General features: G+C 41.6%; 1 protein-coding gene across 1 annotated transcript in view; it reads right to left on the bottom strand.

The window, feature by feature from the left end:
• Positions 1-551: 551 nt before the first annotated feature.
• The window catches only part of LOC126184389 (uncharacterized), a 149,382-nt gene continuing 129,107 nt past the window's right edge, over positions 552-20,826 (bottom strand). Inside the window, exons 2-3 of the mRNA XM_049926772.1 lie at positions 18,007-18,124; positions 552-3,690 (exon numbers count right to left, since the gene is read on the bottom strand). Of these exons, the coding sequence (XP_049782729.1) occupies positions 3,458-3,690; positions 18,007-18,124 (351 nt within the window). The 3' untranslated portion in view covers positions 552-3,457. The remainder of the gene's footprint in view (positions 3,691-18,006; positions 18,125-20,826) is intronic.

A 20,826-nucleotide genomic window follows, 5' to 3' on the forward strand; every position in this document is an offset into this window, starting at 1 on the left:
ACTGTGAGCAGTAAATGACTTTTATCCCATGAGTATCTTATCCTTAAAAATAATCATAGCAACAGTAATACTTTAGATTATCAAATCTACGGAGTCAGTGTTGTTGCCGACAAAGGATTCCAACTTCTGAAAACAGCTCTAAATTTTGCCATAGCATAAGATTAATAAATCTGATGATGATACACAACCTTTGAGTTACCATTGGCACCTTTATGCCAATAATATGGTTGCCTACAAACATTCCCTTTCTTGAAGACAGCAATGAAGATTGTTGTTCCTGTTTGGTCATAGTCTGGTGAATGTAAAACTGAGTTTCTACACCATCTATGGACAATTTAATGATCTAGTTTAATATTAAATATATTGTGGTATGGAATCCTGAAAGAACTGTAACTGAAGAGAACTATGACAAACAGCATCATGATATTATATGAATCACTAACTGGCATTACATTTTAGCTGTGAAATAATGTACCACATGTCACTGGAAAAAACTTGCAATGAGAGTGTCTGCATTTAGAGAAAGTCTTTATGAATAAAAAGCATAAACATTGTTTTATCTGAGTTTAATTTTATTTCACTCAAATGTTTTCTAATATATAATTGTTACATAAACTTTCATATTAACAGTGACTTAGAACAAGCAAAAACTATCATATCACATTTTACAATAAATATCTAGTTCTCACATATATGTAGTAGAAGAATCAGTGTTACTGAGTACATAAGTATATTATTACATTACATCCATCATAAAATCTCTCTTTCTTTATAATTCATGGGACATCAGACACACTGCATATGTGATTTATAACTAAATATTTGGCACACACGTCATTTCACATGGAACTCAAAACACATACTTCCAGCAAAAAAGTTACTCTGATTTGTGATGTAAATTATTGTCCCATTCTACACCACAAATTAGGCATTTTTGCTGCCCCTGTAATTTTATTGATACATTTCATTTCCGTAAACTGGAACACAATAACTAAATCTATAAGATTCCTTATATCTGCAAGCATATACTGAAAATGTAAGTGATTTTTACAAATTTATTGCTGCTATGTTAAACAAAAGCAAAAAGATCTAATTAGTGTATGACTGCACACTTTCCTATATAAAAACGTATAACATGTTAAGTACTTGCATTTCAAAACTGTCTGTGCCAAAGGGCAAAAAACTGATTAAAGCAAATTTTCAAATGAATAAAAGTGTCATTTAAGGAGAGATAATTTTTTGTCATTTTAAATGAATTATAGTTACTTTATAATTAAAAATTAAAATTAAGCATAAATCAATTCATTCTGAATCAGTGAATAAATCATCAAAGGAATAAATCTTTGTACTATACTGTAATTTGTCTTTCATCTTTTCCATCTAATTATTTTACACATTATACACCCTGAAGGAAGCTCCTGTCCAAGGATGTGTACACTAACTGTCTTTTTTAAGATAAATGTGTAATATGGAGAATGAACATATGAATTTTAATAAATATTGAAAAGAATTGTACATTTCAATTCAGTGAAAAGTTTATGGCATGGGTTTTCTGTAAAACTTTATCTCTTACCCTTGTAGTAAAGGATATCTTCCTGTTCTTCAGGCTTGTAATGAAGGTGCAGATATATATTTGGCATTAATTAGATAGAGAAAAAATTTTGCTTTCCTCTTTATGAAGTGTTTCACTTTATGAAGTCTTCCTTATTAAAAATCAAATAAAATGGTCTCTTGAAGCATGTTCTGTTCTGACCAAACTCCACAAATTCAATATTTTCAAGTAAATGAGTTCTTTTAGCAGTGGATCAGCAAATGTAAATGTGAAAGGACTAAATTAAGAAAAATTTCATAATTTTATTTCATTTATAGCTTCAAAAAATACTGCAGTCACTGATTTTCAATGAACTTTGAGACATGTCAGTTATACTGATTAATTAATTTAGGGTACAACACACAGAAATATGTAAGCTTTCAAGAGAATATTATAATTACAAATGGTATGTACCATCACATACTTCATGTTTAGTTTGATTATGTGAATCATGGCTAAAATTACAATGGCATAACATTCTATATCAGTCACTTTGTGTTTGGAGTATTAATACAAGAAAAAGGTCATTAAATTCTTGCAATGAAAATAAATTAAGTTGTTTGAGCACTCACATATTTTGGATACATTGGGGTAATTAAAGTGGTTAAATAACATTTTATTATATTTTACACTGAGTACCTAATATTTGGGTTGTATTACAGTTTTAAAATTTTTAAATAATTCTGAAGACTGATGGTTAAATTAATTGATTTTTTAAACAATATAAACAACAGTAGACACTCTGACACTGATAAGTGTTTACCTTATGGTGAGCAGTATGTATCACATAGATAATAAAAACTATGGAACATACCATCACAGCAGATGGTGTGCAATTCCTTTAGGTGATATTTGGTTCAGGTTATAAGATAATACACATCTACAAACCACTGTATGTTAAGGCTGAAACTACTTGCTGCAGTAATTACAGGAAATAATGCAGTAGATGCTCTAAAGGGGAAAATGGGGAGGGGACTCTTGAAATTAAAGTTAGTGTGACAAATAATGTGTCAAACTAGTGGTATGAAGGGGTGAGAAGATGAAAATAGGGCTAGTTTGCATATAAGTAAAAAAAATATTTTAAAGAAGTGTACAGACACAAAGTCTCCAAACTTATCAGCCTGGTAAAATTTAAGTCTCTGTATGTAGTAAAATTCATGTTTAATTTTCAAGGTGAATGTAGATGAATTGTCTGCAGTAAAATTGACATGTATTTTAAACATGGTAGTAGGTTTGAGTAATAAATGACTCAGAACACAGAAAGAACAAGAAGAGCATATGGAATGACAGATGCAAGGACCACAGAAGCAGTGCCTGATGAGATCTGATGGAAAGCATACTTTCATTTTTGAATTTGAGAAGTTTCTGAGCGTTTAATATTTGTCCACAAGAATACTATGAGCATCAACCTCATACTATGGTGTAAAATAACTGGGATTACTAGAAAGCATTTTAAAACCAGAAAAAGTCTGAATTTGACAACTGTCAGGTTCTTTATTTCATCATTGAAACATACAGGAGTAAAACATTACCTATCAAAACTGCACAACAGTTTTTCAGTTTAGAGGAATTTTATTTCATGTTATTAGTTTTCTCTAGAACACAGCTGATTCATGTTCCCAACAACAATTTTTAACAGCTGCACTATGCAAAATGTGCACATTTGAGATGTATTCTTTAATTTATACAACTGGATAAGAATAAATAAAGCTGTACATAGCAAATATGTATGCAGCCTCTGAGTATTTTCCAAAAAAAGTTAAAAGTTAGCCTCATGACCTATATAATTTGTTATTTTGACTACAGAGGGCTCATACAAATTTCTATGCACTTTGCTTCAGACATTTCTTACATTAATCTAGGCAGTCAGACAGAGAAGCCAGTGACTGCATGCTGAACTCTGTTGTCAGGAGGTGTGACTTGGCAGCAATGTGATATGATTGCCCCAATAAATGCGAAGGAAAGTGCCAACACTGCAAAGCCACACACTACACCTCCAACCATATCAGCAAATGGAGTGCCAGCAGGGAGGTCAAGAACCAGCATCACTCCCAGTGATACAGCATTCAGTGAACTGAATATGCTGAGCACTATGTAACCTGCAATGTGAACAGACAAATTATTAACATAATTTCAAGTCTATGCATCTTTTATTTTTTGTTATTTTTATGCTCTACTTTTATACAGTTTATAAATGACTATACATTGGGTGCAAAATTCATATGAATAAAATAATGATTTGTTGTGAACATTTGCCAAAATTAAGTTCTGATTAAAAAATCTTATTGGAAACCAATGCGAAATGTTTCATAAGAAAGAGTTCTATCATCTATTCAGCTATACTTTATTTCAAGAGCCACATCTTGGCCTCTTTCAAATGGTATAACTGTCATGTTTTGTCTTTCAGAAGTATCATTATTTGCTATTTAATATCGACATTAAGTGCAGCATTCAGACTGGTTATTCTATAGCATTCGTATACATCTTATGTTTGTCTTTATCATTTCCAAAAACAAAACATAACAAAACTGTTTATACTAACATGAGTAAAGTTCTTTAAGTTGAAATAATATACAGGGTTTGGACAAATATCTAGAAAGACCATCAAAAATTCATGCTTGAACATAAATTCAGATGCTTGCCAAGCCTGCAGATTGCAGTGTATTTGACCACAAACAACACCTGTCCTCAATACGCTGTGTTAGTCATGATTAAAACAGTGTACTTTGTAGTTGGGAGTGTATTATGTCAGACCTAACTGAATTCAAGTGTGTGCAAAGTGTTGTTGCTTGTATGGCAGGTGTTTCTGTACCCAGGGGAAGCCGAAGTGTTTGTTGTTTCAAGAGACATCATATCAAAGATTTATCCCACATACAGAGAAAGTTGATAAATATCATCTGCAAAGTCACAACATGGATGAAAGTGTGTTTTGAGGGATTGTGACTGACGATCATTGAGAGGACAGTGACCAAAAATAAAAGGACAAAAGCTGTAAAGATCACTGCAGAACTGAAAGTTGCACTTGCAAACTCTGTCAGTGCCAAAACAACATGACAGGAGCTTTATAAGCAGGGAACTGCAGGGCAATCTGGAATTCCAAACCCACTCATCAGTGATGCAAATTCCCATAACAGGAAAACGTGGTGCCTAGGCCATAAAATCTGGACTATGGAGCAATGGATGAATGTTACCTGGTTGGATGATTCTTGTTTCACACTGTTTCTGACTTTTGGTGAAGTTTATGTCCCAAGAGTGAAACATGGTGGTGGTGAGGTGATGACTTGGGCAGTCATATAGTGGTATTCCATAAGCCCCGTGGTTACACTGTAAGGTCACATTACTGCCCAGTATTATGTGACCATTTTGGAAGACAAGGTTCATCCCAAAGCACAATGTTTTTTTTTTTCCCTAATGGTGATGCTGGTTCTGAGAGGACAGGGCACCTGTTCACATAGCTCGCATCATCTAGGACAGACTTTGTGAGCATGAGGATCTGTTGTCACATCTCTCATTTATCACTATCCACCCCTATCATCGTTACCTGATCATGCCACTATTTTGTGGCAAGAATGGTATAACATTCACTTGAAAACCATACAGGATTGTACTTATACATTCTGCAGCAACTAGAAACAGTTTCGAATAGAGACGGTTTTCCTAGATTCTATTTGGCTATTAGGCATGATAATGGCTTTTTTTCCGAATTTTTAATCTTCACTTATATCCCACACAGTTTGATAAACTGCAAAAAGTAATAACTGTTATAAAGAGTGTTCCATGTCTGTCATGAATGCATGGTCCTTTACCCTTCAAGTAAATTATATGAGGATATTCTGCGTAATGGTGTTTCTGACTTACGTGGCGCTGAATAATGTGTAGTGATGTGTTGTTTATGGGCTGAGGTTCAATTTCAGTTTGCTGTACTTCATATTTTATTGACTAGTTGTTTTTATGAAGGCATGATATGTCTGTATAAATTGCAGAGTTATTTGTCCTTGAGATTTCTTTTTCGTTCTAATGCTGAATGCTGATGATTTTTGGTGTGTCTCCACAACACGCAACATGACAACTAAAATTTCAATTTTAATCAGAATAACAGCTACACTAGTTAATGTTTCCACAATAGAAAGCTTTGGAAGTAGCCTGCGTGGTATCATCTGGAGTGAAATATACGAGACAGTTGATGTAAATTCTAAATTCAGTTTATTTACAAATGAAATTCTGTCATTCCTCAATGCCGTTTCCTGATGTAAACTGTGAAACATGGCTCAATGATAGATTAAAGAAACATTAGGTAACAAAACAATTTAAGTATCATGTAGTAGGAAACCTCAAGTGATTCATTTGTGAAGAACGTATTCCTTCATTTATTGAAGGTCCAATAATCACGTTGCACAGTCTCCAACAAACAGATTCATTTCTGTTCTTGTATGAGTGAAACTTGCAATACTGGACATCTGGTCTGAGGCTTCAATAATCTGATTGTTGTGAGACTGACACTCCTGATGCTGCACTTGAGCTGTAGAATTCCACACACACTTGGATTTTATCATGGAGCTCATGCAAACCAGTTGACATTAAATGCAAATGAAACAAATTATATGCAGTTTGGGAAAATATGTCAAAATGTAAATGAAACTTGTGCATAAACTTAACTCAGCTTGTTTTGCTTTTAGAATTATTTCAAATATTTGTACTGCAGAGGGTGCCAGGATGGCATATGTTTGCTATTTTCAGCCTCTTGCAACATACGGAATAATTTGGGGTTCCACCACTTGCCGTCTAAAACAAATCTTTCTGTTACAAAAGAGGGCTATCCGAATAATATCACAGTCATCTACAGACACAATGCACACCCCTCTTCAACAAGCTCTAACAATACCTTCCTTATTTATATATATACCTAAAAACAAAGATGATGTGACTTACCAAATGAAAGTGCTGGCAGGTCGACAGACACACAAACGAACACAAACATACACACAAAATTCAAGCTTTCGCAACAAACTGTTGCCTCATCAGGAAAGAGGGAAGGAGAGGGAAAGACGAAAGGATGTGGGTTTTAAGGGAAAGGGTAAGGAGTCATTCGAGTCCCGGGAGCGGAAAGACTTACCTTAGGGGGGAAAAAAGGACGGGTATACACTCGCACACACACACATATCCATCCACACATATACAGACACAAGCAGACTGTGTCTGTGACTGTGTCTGCTTGTGTCTGTATATGTGTGGATGGATATGTGTGTGTGTGCCGTCATCCTTGGTGGGATTTCAATATGGTAGCTCCGCCCCACACTGGCAGCCGTTTGTTTAATTGGGACACGTATTTTGAGCTCAAGTGATCCACCATATTAGAACAATGACATACTCTTCCATACTCTCAATAAATTTGAATGTTAGCTGTTCGCTGCTTACATATAATAGGCAAATCGCACGGCCTTGCGCTATGTAGTTGGGAAAAATTTCAATAGCCGAAGGGCAGAGATTTACAAGTTTTTGCAGTAGTAATAATTCAGTGATCACTATATGTATTAACAGAAACATAGGTGATTTTAGATCAAGTGGTCACAGCAAAGTCTAGGCCTTACACGTCATTAAAAAGCCTATTATCTTTATTACATGCAACTTCGTACTATTATGTTTGCTTCGCCTGTAACCCTCTATTTAAGTGAGGTTGCAACGCTGAGGCACCGGGTTCTTATCTGGTGATTGCGTCGTATTGTTATGGAGCAGAATGGGCTGCAACACGATATATTCAGTCTACCAGCACTTGAAAATCTGCACAGATAAGCAACATTTCTAAGCGTATGTAAGCCAAGTGGTGTTCATTTGAAATAAATATGGAATGGCAGCACTACGATGGGACAGATAGTGGAATGAACACATCAATAACTGTATGAACAGAGACTAAAAGAAATGTGTCACGAGCGCTCTCGGTAACTTTATTACAAAATAAGACACCACGTAAATGCCTTTGCAAAAGCTATTGTCAGAACTGATTTCGCTAATGACTGCGCTGCCGTACGCCCCTAGTGCAAAGAGGACGTAATGATCGAGCGCTCGATGTCCTCAAGCAGACTTCAAGAACGAGACCAAACTCATCGAAAGACACAAAAGGGTCATTTAGTCCATACGCGATATCACTGGGTAGCCGTTAAAAAAGAGCTATGAACGGAACAATCTTCTCGCGAAAGGATTTGGAGTAAAACTGGGGAACAAGTATTCCAGAGACCTAAGAAGATCTACAGCGCCTCCCTTACACTTCGGAAAAATGATAACTGCAAGATAAAGGTAAGCACGGATTGGGAGACGGTGTAGGATTTCATTATCAAGGTCATTACAAACGAAGCAGAAGCTGTTTTAGAAAAGAATGGTAGCAGTAATCAGCTGTAGATTTGTTTCCGAATCATCAAAGTATTTGTGTAAAATAATTCAGGGAAACCAAGGGTAGTCTCTATCAGGGTGAGTGAATGGTAATTTCTAGACCGCTCCTCCAGAATACGAGTCTGTTATTTTACCATTGTGTCGTATCATTAGGACAGTATGCACAGCAGCACATGGATAGTAATTTCTCTGTAGACTCAGATGTGAACAGAACACAAAAGGAAGAGACTAATAACGGTAACGAATATAATTCGCCATACACTGTAGAGTGCCTTGTGCAGCGTACACACTGTTGAGTCGTATTATGATGATTGACTGCTAGTATCCACAGCTTGCAGCACACAAAGCATCTAGACAAGTTGTAAGCAACTCATCGAGACCTGGTAAGTCTTCACGAAATATCCGTATCTACAATGTCTGCAGTGCATTCCATCGCTGATGGTGGGTACGTGATGCGAGCGTTTGCACGACGATCTGCGCGGTCTCACAGATGTTCAGTTGTGTTAACAGCCATGGAATATGGGAGCATCAGAAGCTCGTAGAGAAACTAATATTTCCCATACTTGCGTATGATGATGCCGTTCTCCAGGGACTTTCGCATGATAGCTCACGTAGGCTGAAACTGACGATAAATTTGTGCTCAACTCTTGCTCTACTATATGAACAGCACAGCATAAATACTCATTCTCAACAAAATAAAATTCTCTATGTACCATCACATAATGCTGTCATGTTCTCTAAATCATTTTGTGTATCAAGAAACCGACTTTGGAACAACCTTCCTCAAAATATCAGAGAAATTAAGTTCCTTCCAAGCTTCAAAAGGCAGCTAATTATCCAACTTCTATGACAATAGCTATCTATCCCACATTTTATATAGTTCATTCTCGTCAGTCCCCCTCCAACACAAAATTTCCCTATCCCTTGTCGGCAGAGTTCCCTGCTATTACTTCAGTCTTCTCCTCTTCATTTATCTGTTCCATTTCTGATAATATTAAACATGACTTCAAATGTTCTAAGCTAATCTATATCAGTCACAGAAGGCCTTAAGGTCCTAATCTGGTCTGGCTAAATAAGCAATATATACGAGGTGCATTCAAGTTCTAAGGCCTCTGATTTTTTTTCTAATTAACTACTCACCCGAAATCGATGAAACTGGCGTTACTTCTCGACGTAATCGCCCTGCAGACGTACACATTTTTCACAACGCTGACGCCATGATTCCATGGCAGCGGCGAAGGCTTCTTTAGGAGTCTGTTTTGACCACTGGAAAATCGCTGAGGCAATAGCAGCACGACTGGTGAATGTGCGGCCACAGAGAGTGTCTTTCATTGTTGGAAAAAGCCAAAAGTCACTAGGAGCCAGGTCAGGTGAGTAGGGAGCATGAGGAATCACTTCAAAGTTGTTTTCACGAAGAAACTGTTGCGTAACGTTAGCTCGATGTGCGGACGTTTTTGTTGCAGTGCAGGAAGGAATTTGTTCTTCAAAACATTTTCGTAGGATGCACCTGTTACCGTAGTGCCCTTTGGAACGCAATGGGTAAGGATTACGCCCTCGCTGTCCAAGAACATGGACACCATCATTTTTTCAGCACTGGCGGTTACCTGAAATATTTTGGTGACGGTGAATCTGTGTGCTTCCATTGAGCTGACTGGCGCTTTGTTTCTGGATTGAAAAATGGCATCCACGTCTCATCCATTGTCACAACCGACGAAAAGAAAGTCCCATGCATGCTGTCGTTGCGCGTCAACATTGCTTGGCAACATGCCACACGGGCAGCCATGTGGTCGTCCATCAGCATTTGTAGCACCCATCTGGATGACACTTTTCGCATTTTGAAGTCGTCATGCAGGATTGTGTGCACAGAACCCACAGAAATGCCAACTCTGGAGGCGATCTGTTCAACAGTCATTCGGCGATCTCCCAAAACAATTCTCTCCACTTTCTCGATCATGTCGTCAGACTGGCTTGTGTGAGCCCGAGGTTGTTTCGGTTTGTTGTCACATGATGTTCTGCCTTCATTGAACTGTTGTACCCATGAATGCACTTTCGACACATCCATAACTCCATCACCACATGTCTCCTTCAACTGTCGATGAATTTCAATTGGTTTCACACCACACAAATTCAGAAAACGAATGATTGTACGCTGTTCAAGTAAGGAAAACGTCGCCATTTTAAGTATTTAAAACAGTTCTCATTCTCGCCGCTGGCGGTAAAATTCCATCTGCCGTACGGTGCTGCCATCTCTGGGACGTATTGACAATGAATGCGGCCTCACTTTAAAACAATGCGCATGTTTCTATCTCTTTCCAGTCTGGAGAAAAAAATTCGGAGGCCTTAGAACTTGAATGCACCTCGTAAATAAATAAATATTGAAGTTATGGTCGCATCTTTCAGTAGAAACTTCTAAGCGTGCGGTAAGGGGAATAGTAAATGCTGTTCTCTTAAATATCTCCGTAGAGTTTCGCAAAAGGACTGTCCCCTTCCCTCCAGGGATTCCCAATTTATTTCACGAAGCATTTCCGTAATACTCGCGTACTGAGTGAACCTATCGGTGACATGCTTAGCGGCACGCCTCCGAATTAGTCGATGTCTTCTTTAAATCTAATCTGCTGGGATCACTAACACTCGAAAAGTACTCAAGAATGTGTCGCACAACAAGTGTTCTGTACCCGGCCTGCTTTACAGATAAGTTAAACATTTATGAAATTGTTCCAATAAATCAAAGTCGACAAATCGCCTTCCATACTAACGTCCTCATTCCATTTCATGTCGCTTTAACTGAAATCCTGATGTCAAGCAGTCAACCACTAACATTGTATTCAGACATTACAGGTTTATTTTTTCTACTCATTTGCATTATCTTACGTTTTTCCCTATTAACACAAAATATAATTTCTGTCCAAGTTGTCATTTATCCTCTTACAATCACTCAACGAGGGCACTTTCCCTTACACTACAGCGTCATCAGCAAACAGTCGCAGATTGCTGCTCACTCTATCCGACAGATCGCTTATCTTCAGGGTGACCATAAGAAAAGTTTCAGTTTAAAAACGCTGTATAAGGAAAACCACTGCTCAGAAGACGTCAAATTTGAACAGAATATTATTCACGTTGGGGGAAAGGAAATGGAACGAGAAGATAAAGAAATAAACCTTAAACGAAAATTTTTAACAATACATGGCGCTGTAAGCGTCTTAACGTAAATGGGATCGGCTACAAATGACAAATGAATCGCAATACTACATACAGTTATGGTTTGAGTTGCACATTACACCATCCATCCTGTTCACTGCGCATGACTACGCAAGTCTGTGGCCAGCGCATTGCAGGAAGGTCGAGCGGTGGGGAGCAAAAACGCAGTGCACAGGGAATTGTCCGAACGTTGGACGTCCAGCAAACACGGTGCATAAAATCATACACGACACATCCTGGATTGCTATCCATACAAAATCACCCATGTTCACGAGTTGCTTCCTGCCGACCTTCCAGCGGGACGAACGTTCACTCTGGAATTTTTTGCATGCATGGAAGTGGACCAATTAATGGCCATGGAACATTCTGTGGAGAGACGAAACCCATTTCCATCTCCAAGGACATATCAACACGCAGAGCTGCAGAATATGTGCAACGGAAAATCTGCACGCATATCGACCAGTAATACTTCATTCAGTACTATTTGGTGCGGGTTGGCGGCGTTGTTTACCGTATGGCCGTATTTTATCGAGGAGATGAGTCCTGCGGATCCTGTTACGCGCACCACCGCTGGTAAGCGCTATTAGAGTCTTTTCCAACCCTTCAACAGCGTGGATGTGTGAGAAGACTCAGTTTTGTGCAAGACGGCACTCCTCTGCGTATCGCACAGCGAGTGAAGCGGCTGGTACAGAGACATTTCGGAAATGCTAGATTTATCAACCGTCACTTCCCTACAGCCTGGCCATCCAGATCGCCTTATCTTAATCCGTACGACGCCTGACTGTGGGGTTATATGAAAGATGTTTTGTTCGGTGGTCCAATTACGAACGTAGTTGAAACGAAGGCAGGCACTGCGTGACGCATTCTGAACGTGATCCCCAGGGCACTCCTATCTGTTGTAGAACATACTGCTTCTTGATTTCAGCTTATGGCTGAAAACGATGGACAGCACATTGAACATGTTTCACGAGAATTAGAAACCGATGTCATTTTGTTTTTTATGCGGTTTTTGGCCTGAGGACAAATAAAACCCGATTGTTCCCATCTGCTGTGAACATTGCCGCGGTGGACGGGCTAACCTAACTAACTGTGCCATAACTCTTGACTGACAACTTGTGCTGTCATGCACATTGAACAGTACAGATTGTGTAATGTGCAGCTCAAACCACAGCCGTCGTAGTGCTATTCAACTGTCGTTTGTAGCCGAGCCCATTTACGTCAAGGCGCTTACAGCGCCATCTATTGGTACAATTCTCGTTAAATTATTTTTTGTTCCAAGACGTTTCCTCTTGCACCAGTATGATGCTATTCAAATTTGACGTTATTCTCAGCAGTGGTTCTCTTAGTATAGCACGTTGAAACTGGTAGCTTAATAATACACTACTGGCCATTAAAATTGCTACACAACGAAGATGACGTGCTACAGACGTGAAATTTAACCGACAGAGAGAAGATGCTGTGATATGCAAATGATTAGCTTTTCAGATGATTCACCCAAGGTTGGTGCCGGCGGCGACACCTACAACGTGCTGACATGACGAAAGTTTCCAACCGATTTCTCATACACAAACAGCAGTTGACCGGCGTGGCCTGGTGAAACGTTCTTGTGATGCATCGTGTAAGGAGGAGAAATGCGTACCATCACGTTTCCGACTTTGATAAAGGTCGGATTGTAGCTTATCGCGATTGCGGTTTATAGTATCGCGACATTGCTGCTCGCGTTGGTCGAGATCCAATGACTGTTAGCAGAATATGGAATCGGTGGGTTCAGGAGGGTAATACGGAACGCCGAGCTGGATCCCAACGGTCTCGTATCACTAGCAGTCGAGATGACCGGCGTTTTATCTGCACGGCTGTACCGGATCGTGCAGCCACGTCTCGATCCCTGAGTCAACAGTGGGGGGGCGTTTGCAAGACAACAACCATCTGCACGAACAGTTCGACGACGTTTGCAGCAGCATGGACTATCACCTCCGAGACCATAGCTGCGGTTACCCTTGACGTTGCATCACAGACAGAAGCGCCTGCTATGGTGTACTCAACGACCTGGATGCACGAATGGCGAAACGTCATTTTTTCGGATGAATCCAGATTCTGTTTACAGCATCATGATGGTTGCATCCGTGTTTGGCGACATCGCGGTGAACGCACATTGGAAGCGTGTATTCGTCATCGTCATACTGGCGTATCACCAGGCGTGGTTGTATGGGGTGTCATTGGTTACACGTTCCGGTCACCTCTTGTTCGCACTGACGGCACTTTGAACAGTGGACGTTACATTTCAGATGTGTTACGACCCGTGGTTCTACCCTTCATTCGATCCCTGCGAAACTCTACATTTCAGCAGGATAATGCACGACCGCATGTTGCAGATCCTGTCCAGGCCTTTCTGGACACAGTAAATGTTCGACTGCTGCCCTGGCTAGCACCTTCTTCAGATCTCTAACCAATTGAAAACGTCTGGTCAATGGTGGCCGAGCAACTGGCTCGTCACAATACGCCAGTCACTACTCTTGATGAACTGTGGTATCGTGTTGAAGCTGCATGGGCAGCTGTACCTGTACACGCCATCCAAAGCTCTATTTGACTCAATGCGCAGGCGTATCAAGGCCGTTTTTACGGCCAGAGGTGGTTGTTCTGGGTACTGGTTTCTCAGGATCTATGCACCCAAATTGCGTGAAAATGTAATCACATGACAGTTCTAGTATAATATATTTGTCCAATGAATACCCGTTTATCATCTGCATTTCTTCTTGGTGTAGAAATTTTAATGCCCAGTAGTGTAACTGTGCCACAACTGTTGACTGCCAACTTGTGCAATCATGCACACTGAACAGTACAGATAGTGTAATGTGCCGCTCAAACCACAGCCAACGTAGTGCGATTCAACTGTCATTTCTAGCCGACCCCATTTACGTTAAGACGCCTACAGCGCCATCTACTGGTACAATTCTCGTTAAATTATTTTTTGCTCCGTGACGTTTCCCCTTGCACCAGTAAGATGCTATTGAAATCTGACATTATTCTCAGCAGTGGTTCTCTTAGTATAGCACTTTGAAACTGGTAGTCTAATAATAGACACCCTGTGTGTCGAGAACAAGAGCAATCCTATCAGAGTTTCTTGCGGCACCGCTGACAATTCCTAGTTCACTAGTTAAGTTCGGCAATCCACTGGTTAATCTTCGAGCCATATAGAGCCTCACAGTCTCGTGAAAATTCTAACAACTGGGCAACGCTGCGTTTCGTGACGGTCTCATCATATGTCAGTTCCACAATACGGCAGTCTTGGTTTCTTTACTGAGCCCTGGTGCGTCTTTTCTGGCACACAAGCTATTTGGCACGTGACTATCGATTACCCGGCTGCAATACGATCGTTGCCCCTATTGTGATTTGGTGGCTGTTTTGGAGGTCGGAGGGTTGGGGCTGGAAAATTTTGTTTCACAAACTATGAGAGTGTAAAGGTCTGATACTATATTTTCAGCACTGGAATTGTGTACAGTTCTTGGATTAATTGTTTTATAGCATTGATATTGCTGAAAAATTTCACTCACTTTTATTGAAAGCATTTATGGGTTCTTCATTTATGTTGTTTATTGATCTCTTAACTTATATTAATTGATGTTTGCTTGGTGTTTGCTGTGTTTTCTGCGGTCTGCTTGTGTTCCAGTTTTCTGCGAGTTGGGGTGTGTGGGAGCGGCGCCACGTTCTGCTTCGGTGCACAGAGGCTGTGACGTGTTGTCTAATGGGAAGTGACTCCCGGTTGGGCCCCGGCGTTTAGGTGATGTTTTGGACGGCTGGTCTGCTGCTTCCGGCATTTTAAGTTAAGTCACCTTTTGCTCATGGCAGCCTGGCGTCACTGTCCGTTTAGTAGTTGAACCTATGTTATGTATGTGTAGAAAAAAAGGGAGTTTTTAATTTGCTTGGGAATCAATTGTATTGGTTCAAATGGCTATGAGCACTATGGGACTTAACTTCTAACAAGGGAACCTGCCCATCATACCCCCCTCAGATTTAGTTATACGTTGGCACAGTGGATAGGTCTTGAAAACTGAATACAGATCAATCGAGAAAACAGGGAGAAGTTGTGTGGAACTATAAAAAAATAAGCAAAATATACAAACTGAGTAATCCATGGGAAGATAAGCAACATTAAGGAGACTATAAGTGCAGGAGCGCCGTGGTCCCGTGGTTAGCGTGAGCAGCTGTGGAACGAGAGGTCCTTGGTTCAAGTCTCCCTCGAGTGAGAAGATTACTTTATTTATTTTCGCAAAGTTATGATCTGCCTGTTCGTTCATTGACATCTCTGCTCACTGTAATAAGTTTAGTGTCTGTGTTTTGCGACCGCACCCCAAAACCGTGCGATTAGTAGACGAAAGGACGTGCCCCTCTAAAATGGGAACCGAAAACATTTGATCGCAAGGTCATAGGTCAACCGATTCTTCCACAAGAAAACACGTCTAATATATTCTATACGACACTGGTGACAACATGTGCGTCACATGACAGGAATATGTTGTCGACCCACCTAACCTGTACACTTGGCGAATGGGTAAAAAGATTCTTCTACGTTGCCCGATTTAGGTTTTCTTGTGGATGTGATAATGACTCCCAAAAAAGTGATGACAACACAAGAGTTTGTCACATAAACAGCAACAAATGAATGCAACAGTTTCACAGTCGCAAAGTTTTTCCTGTGCTCTGTCAAGACATACGTTTTGTTTCGATGTTTGTTTAGGTGTAGCGTGCCCATACTATGGCGCAGTTACCTCGCATCGGACGGAAGGACGGACAGATAATAATTGTCTGAAAATAAAAATTTAAGCTTTTCACTGGAGGGAAGACTTGAACCAAGGACCTCTCGTTCCGCAGGTGCTCACGCTAACCACGGGACCACGGCGCTCCTGCGCTGATAGTCTCCTTAATGTTGTCTATCTTCGCATGGATTACTCAGTTTTTATATTTTGCTTATTTTTTCCATAGTTCCTGTTTTCTCGATTGATCTGTGTTCAGTTTTTCAAGGCCCATCCACTGTGCCAACTTATAACTAAATCTGACGGGGGCGCGATGGGGAGATTCCCTTGTAAGGTCATCAGTCCCCTAGAACTGAGAACTACGTAAACCTAACTAACCTAAGGACATCACACACATCCATGCCCGAGGCAGGATTCGAACCTGCGGCCGTAGCGGTCGTGCGGTTCCAAGAATCAATTTTATTAATTTACTCGTTGTGCTTCTTGTGTTATTTGGGTTCGCAACGAACTAGTGTGTGTTGTAAATCACTTCCATATTGTAGATTATTGCCTTTAAAAAAAGGGGAAATTACTTGTGCAATCTTTAAAATCACCTTCAGATTATAATTTGTCTCTTAAGTCTTGAAATCTCCGTGGCTCATCTTTTAAGTAAGTTGTTGTAACTGTGTGTTTTGATATTGTCTTAAGAAGGGCCACGTGTTGATTGCCTCTAATCTGTGCTATAAATTGTTAATAACTGATTTGCTAGTCGTTGTGTTAGTGACGTAGTGGGGGCCTTGTCCTTCCATGCTAACAAGAGAACCTCCCCATCGCACCCCCCTCAGATTTAGTTATAAGTTGCCACAGTGGATAGACCTTGAAAAACTGAACACAGATCAATCGAGAAAACAGGAAGAAGTTGTGTGGAACTATTAAAAAAAACAAGCAAAATGTACAAACTGAGTAGTCCATGTGCAAGATAAGCAACTTCAAGGATAGCCAGAAATCAGGAGCGCCGTGGTCCCGTGGTTAGCGTGAGCAGCTACGGGGCGGGAGGACCTTGGTTCAAGTCTTCCTTCGAGCAAAAAGTTTAATTTTTTATTTTGAGACAATTATCAAAGTTCAGGCACTCACACATAATCAACTTCGCTCTCCAAAATTCCAGGACATGTTCAGATTTGCTTGGACATATGCAGGATTTGACGGTCTACACACGGAAAAATTTGAAAACGTTAAATACATATGTTTGACAGAGCACAGGGAAAAGTGTGCGACTGTGAGACTTTTGGATTCATGTGTTGCAGTTTATGTGACAGACTCTTATGTTTTCATCACTTTTTTGGGAGTAATTATCACATCCACAAGAAAACCTAAATCGGGCAACGTAGAAGAATCTTTTTACCCATTCGCCAAGTGTACAAGTTAGGTGGGTCGACAACATATTCCTGTCATGTGACGCACATGCCGTCACCAGTGTGGTATAGGATATATCAGACGCGTTTTCCTGTGGAGGAATCGGTTGACCTATGACCTTGCTGTCAAATGTTTTCGGTTCCCATTGGAGAGGCACGTCCTTTCGTCTACTAATCGCACGGTTTTGCGGTGCGGTCGCAAAACACAGACACTAAACTTATTACAGTGAACAGAGACGTCAATGAACGAATGGACAGATCATAACTTTGCGAAAATAAAGAAAAATTTTTCGCTCGAGGGAGATTTGAACCAAGGACCTCTCGTTCCTCAGCTGCTGACGCTAACCGCGGGACCACGGCGCTCCTGATCTCATATACTTCTTGATGTTGCACATCTTCGCGTGGACTACTCAGTTTCTATATTTTGCTTATTTTTTTATAGTTCCACACAACTTCTTCCTGTTTTCTCGATTGATCTGTGTTCAGTTTTTCAAGGCCTATCCACTGTGCCGACTTATAACTAAATCTGAGGGTGGTGCGATGGGGAGGTTCCCTTGTAAGTGTACACCTCATCCCGACTTCGTAAGTCACATTCACGTCTCACGGAACTACGAACGCCATCAACGCAGTGCACGGGGCAGTGTTTAGAACGCCTCGTTCAGACGGTGCAGGTAACAGAATGGTGGCGTACCTGTGACGAAGGTGCGGTGCGCCGAGGCGAGCCCGTGCCAGCAGCAGCCACGCGCGCCTACCAGAAGCGCGGCCGCCGCCTGCGCCAGCGAGCAGTCCAGGAAGTAGCGCCGTGTGCCCTGCAACACGCAGCCTGACACTATAGTAGGAGCAAATCTAGCGGAGGTAAAATAATTATGTTACTAAAATTCCTGGCAGCTTGCAACTGTGTGGTGAACCTAGTCTCGAACCTGAGTGCAGTTACGAATTTCAGTCCGGCACACGGTATTAATCTGCCAGCAAGTTTTGTACAAGCTCACACTCTCTTGCAGAATTAAAAATTCATTTTAGAGTAATTACGTTTATTATGCAGATAAGGATGTAGAAGCATATATCACTAGGGGCAAGATACATACTGCCTATAGGAAAATTAAAGAGATCTTTGGATGAAAAGAGAACCACTGTATGAATATCAAGAGCTCAGATGGGAAACCGGTCCAAAACAAAGAAGGGAAAGCAGAAGGTTGGAAGGAGTATATAGGGGATCGATACAAGGGCGATCTACATCTACATCCATACTCCGCAAGCGGAGGGTACCTTGAGTACCTCTATCGGTTCTCCCTTCTATTCCAGTCTCTTATTGTTCGTGAAAAGAAGGACTGTCGGTATGCCTCTGTGTGGGCTCTAATCTCTCTGATTATATCCTCATAGTCTCTTTCTGAGATATACGTAGGAGGGAGCAATATACTGCTTGACTCCTTGGTGAAGGTATGTTCTCGAAACTTCAACAAAAGGCCGTACCGAGCTACTGAGCGTCTTTCCTGCAGAGTCTTCCACTGGAGTTTATCTATCATCTCTGTAAAGCTTTCGCGGTTACTAAATGATCCTGTAACGAAGCGCGCTCCTATCCGTTGGATCTTCTCTATCTCTTCTATCAACCCTATCTGGTACGGATCCCACACTGCTGAGCAGTATTCAAGCAGTGGGCGAACAAGTGTACTGTAACCTACTTCCTTTGTTTTCGGATTGCATTTCCTTAGGATTCTTCCAATGAATCTCAGTCTGGCATCTGCTTTACCGACGATCAACTTTATATGATCATTCCATTTTAAATCACTCCTGACGCGTACTCCCAGATAATTTATGGAATTAACTGCTTCCAGTTGCTGACCTGCTATATTGTTCCTAAATGATAAGGGATCTTTCTTTCTATGTTTCGCAGCACATTACACTTGTCTACACTGCCATTCCCTGCACCACGCGTCAATTCGCTGTAGACCCTCCTGCATTTCAGTACAATTTTCCATTGTTACAACGTCTCGATATACCACAGCATCAGCGATGCTGTGCAATATCATGAAAATGGAAGAGGACGTAGATGAAGATGAAATGGAAGATACGATACTGCTTGAAGAATTTAACAGAGCACTGAAAGACCTAAGACACCGGGAGTAGACAACATTCCGTTAGAATTACTGATAGCCTTGAAAGAGCCATCTATGACAAAACTCTTCCACCTGGTGAGCAAGATACACTCCTGGAAATTGAAATAAGAACACCGTGAATTCATTGTCCCAGGAAGGGGAAACTTTATTGACACATTCCTGGGGTCAGATACATCACATGATCACACTGACAGAACCACAGGCACATAGACACAGGCAACAGAGCATGCACAATGTCGGCCTAGTACAGTGTATATCCACCTTTCGCAGCAATGCAGGCTGCTATTCTCCCATGGAGACGATCGTAGAGATGCTGGATGTAGTCCTGTGGAACGGCTTGCCATGCCATTTCCACCTGGCGCCTCAGTTGGACCAGCGTTCGTGCTGGACGTGCAGACCTCGTGAGACGACGCTTCATCCAGTCCCAAACATGCTCAATGGGGGACAGATCCGGAGATCTTGCTGGCCAGGGTAGTTGACTTACACCTTCTACAGCACGTTGGGTGGCACGGGATACATGCGGACGTGCATTGTCCTGTTGGAACAGCAAGTTCCCTTGCCGGTCTAGGAATGGTAGAACGATGGGTTCGATGACGGTTTGGATGTACCGTGCACTATTCAGTGTCCCCTCGACGATCACCAGTGGTGTACGGCCAGTGTAGGAGATCGCTCCCCACACCATGATGCCGGGTGTTGGCCCTGTGTGCCTCGGTCGTATGCAGTCCTGATTGTGGCGCTCACCTGCACGGCGCCAAACACGCATACGACCATCATTGGCACCAAGGCAGAAGCGACTCTCATCGCTGAAGACGACACGTCTCCATTCGTCCCTCCATTCACGCCTGTCGCGACACCACTGGAGGCGGGCTGCACGATGTTGGGGCGTGAGCGGAAGACGGCCTAACGGTGTGCGGGACCGTAGCCCAGCTTCATGGAGACGGTTGCGAATGGTCCTCGCCGATACCCCAGGAGCAACAGTGTCCCTAATTTGCTGGGAAGTGGCGGTGCGGTCCCCTACGGCACTGCGTAGGATCCTACGGTCTTGGCGTGCATCCGTGCGTCGCTGCGGTCCGGTCCCAGGACGACGGGCACGTACACCTTCCGCCGACCACTGGCGACAACATCGATGTACTGTGAAGACCTCACGCCCCACGTATTGAGCAATTCGGCGGTACGTCCACCCGGCCTCCCGCATGCCCACTATACGCCCTCGCTCAAAGTCCGTCAACTGCACATACGGTTCACGTCCACGCTGTCGCGGCATGCTACCAGTGTTAAAGACTGCGATGGAGCTCCGTATGCCACGGCAAACTGGCTGACACTGACGGCGGCGGTGCACAAATGCTGCGCAGCTAGCGCCATTCGACGGCCAACACCGCGGTTCCTGGTGTGTCCGC

This window comes from Schistocerca cancellata, chromosome 4, assembly GCF_023864275.1.
Source record: "Schistocerca cancellata isolate TAMUIC-IGC-003103 chromosome 4, iqSchCanc2.1, whole genome shotgun sequence".
In the NCBI taxonomy this organism is placed as follows: domain Eukaryota; kingdom Metazoa; phylum Arthropoda; class Insecta; order Orthoptera; family Acrididae; genus Schistocerca; species Schistocerca cancellata.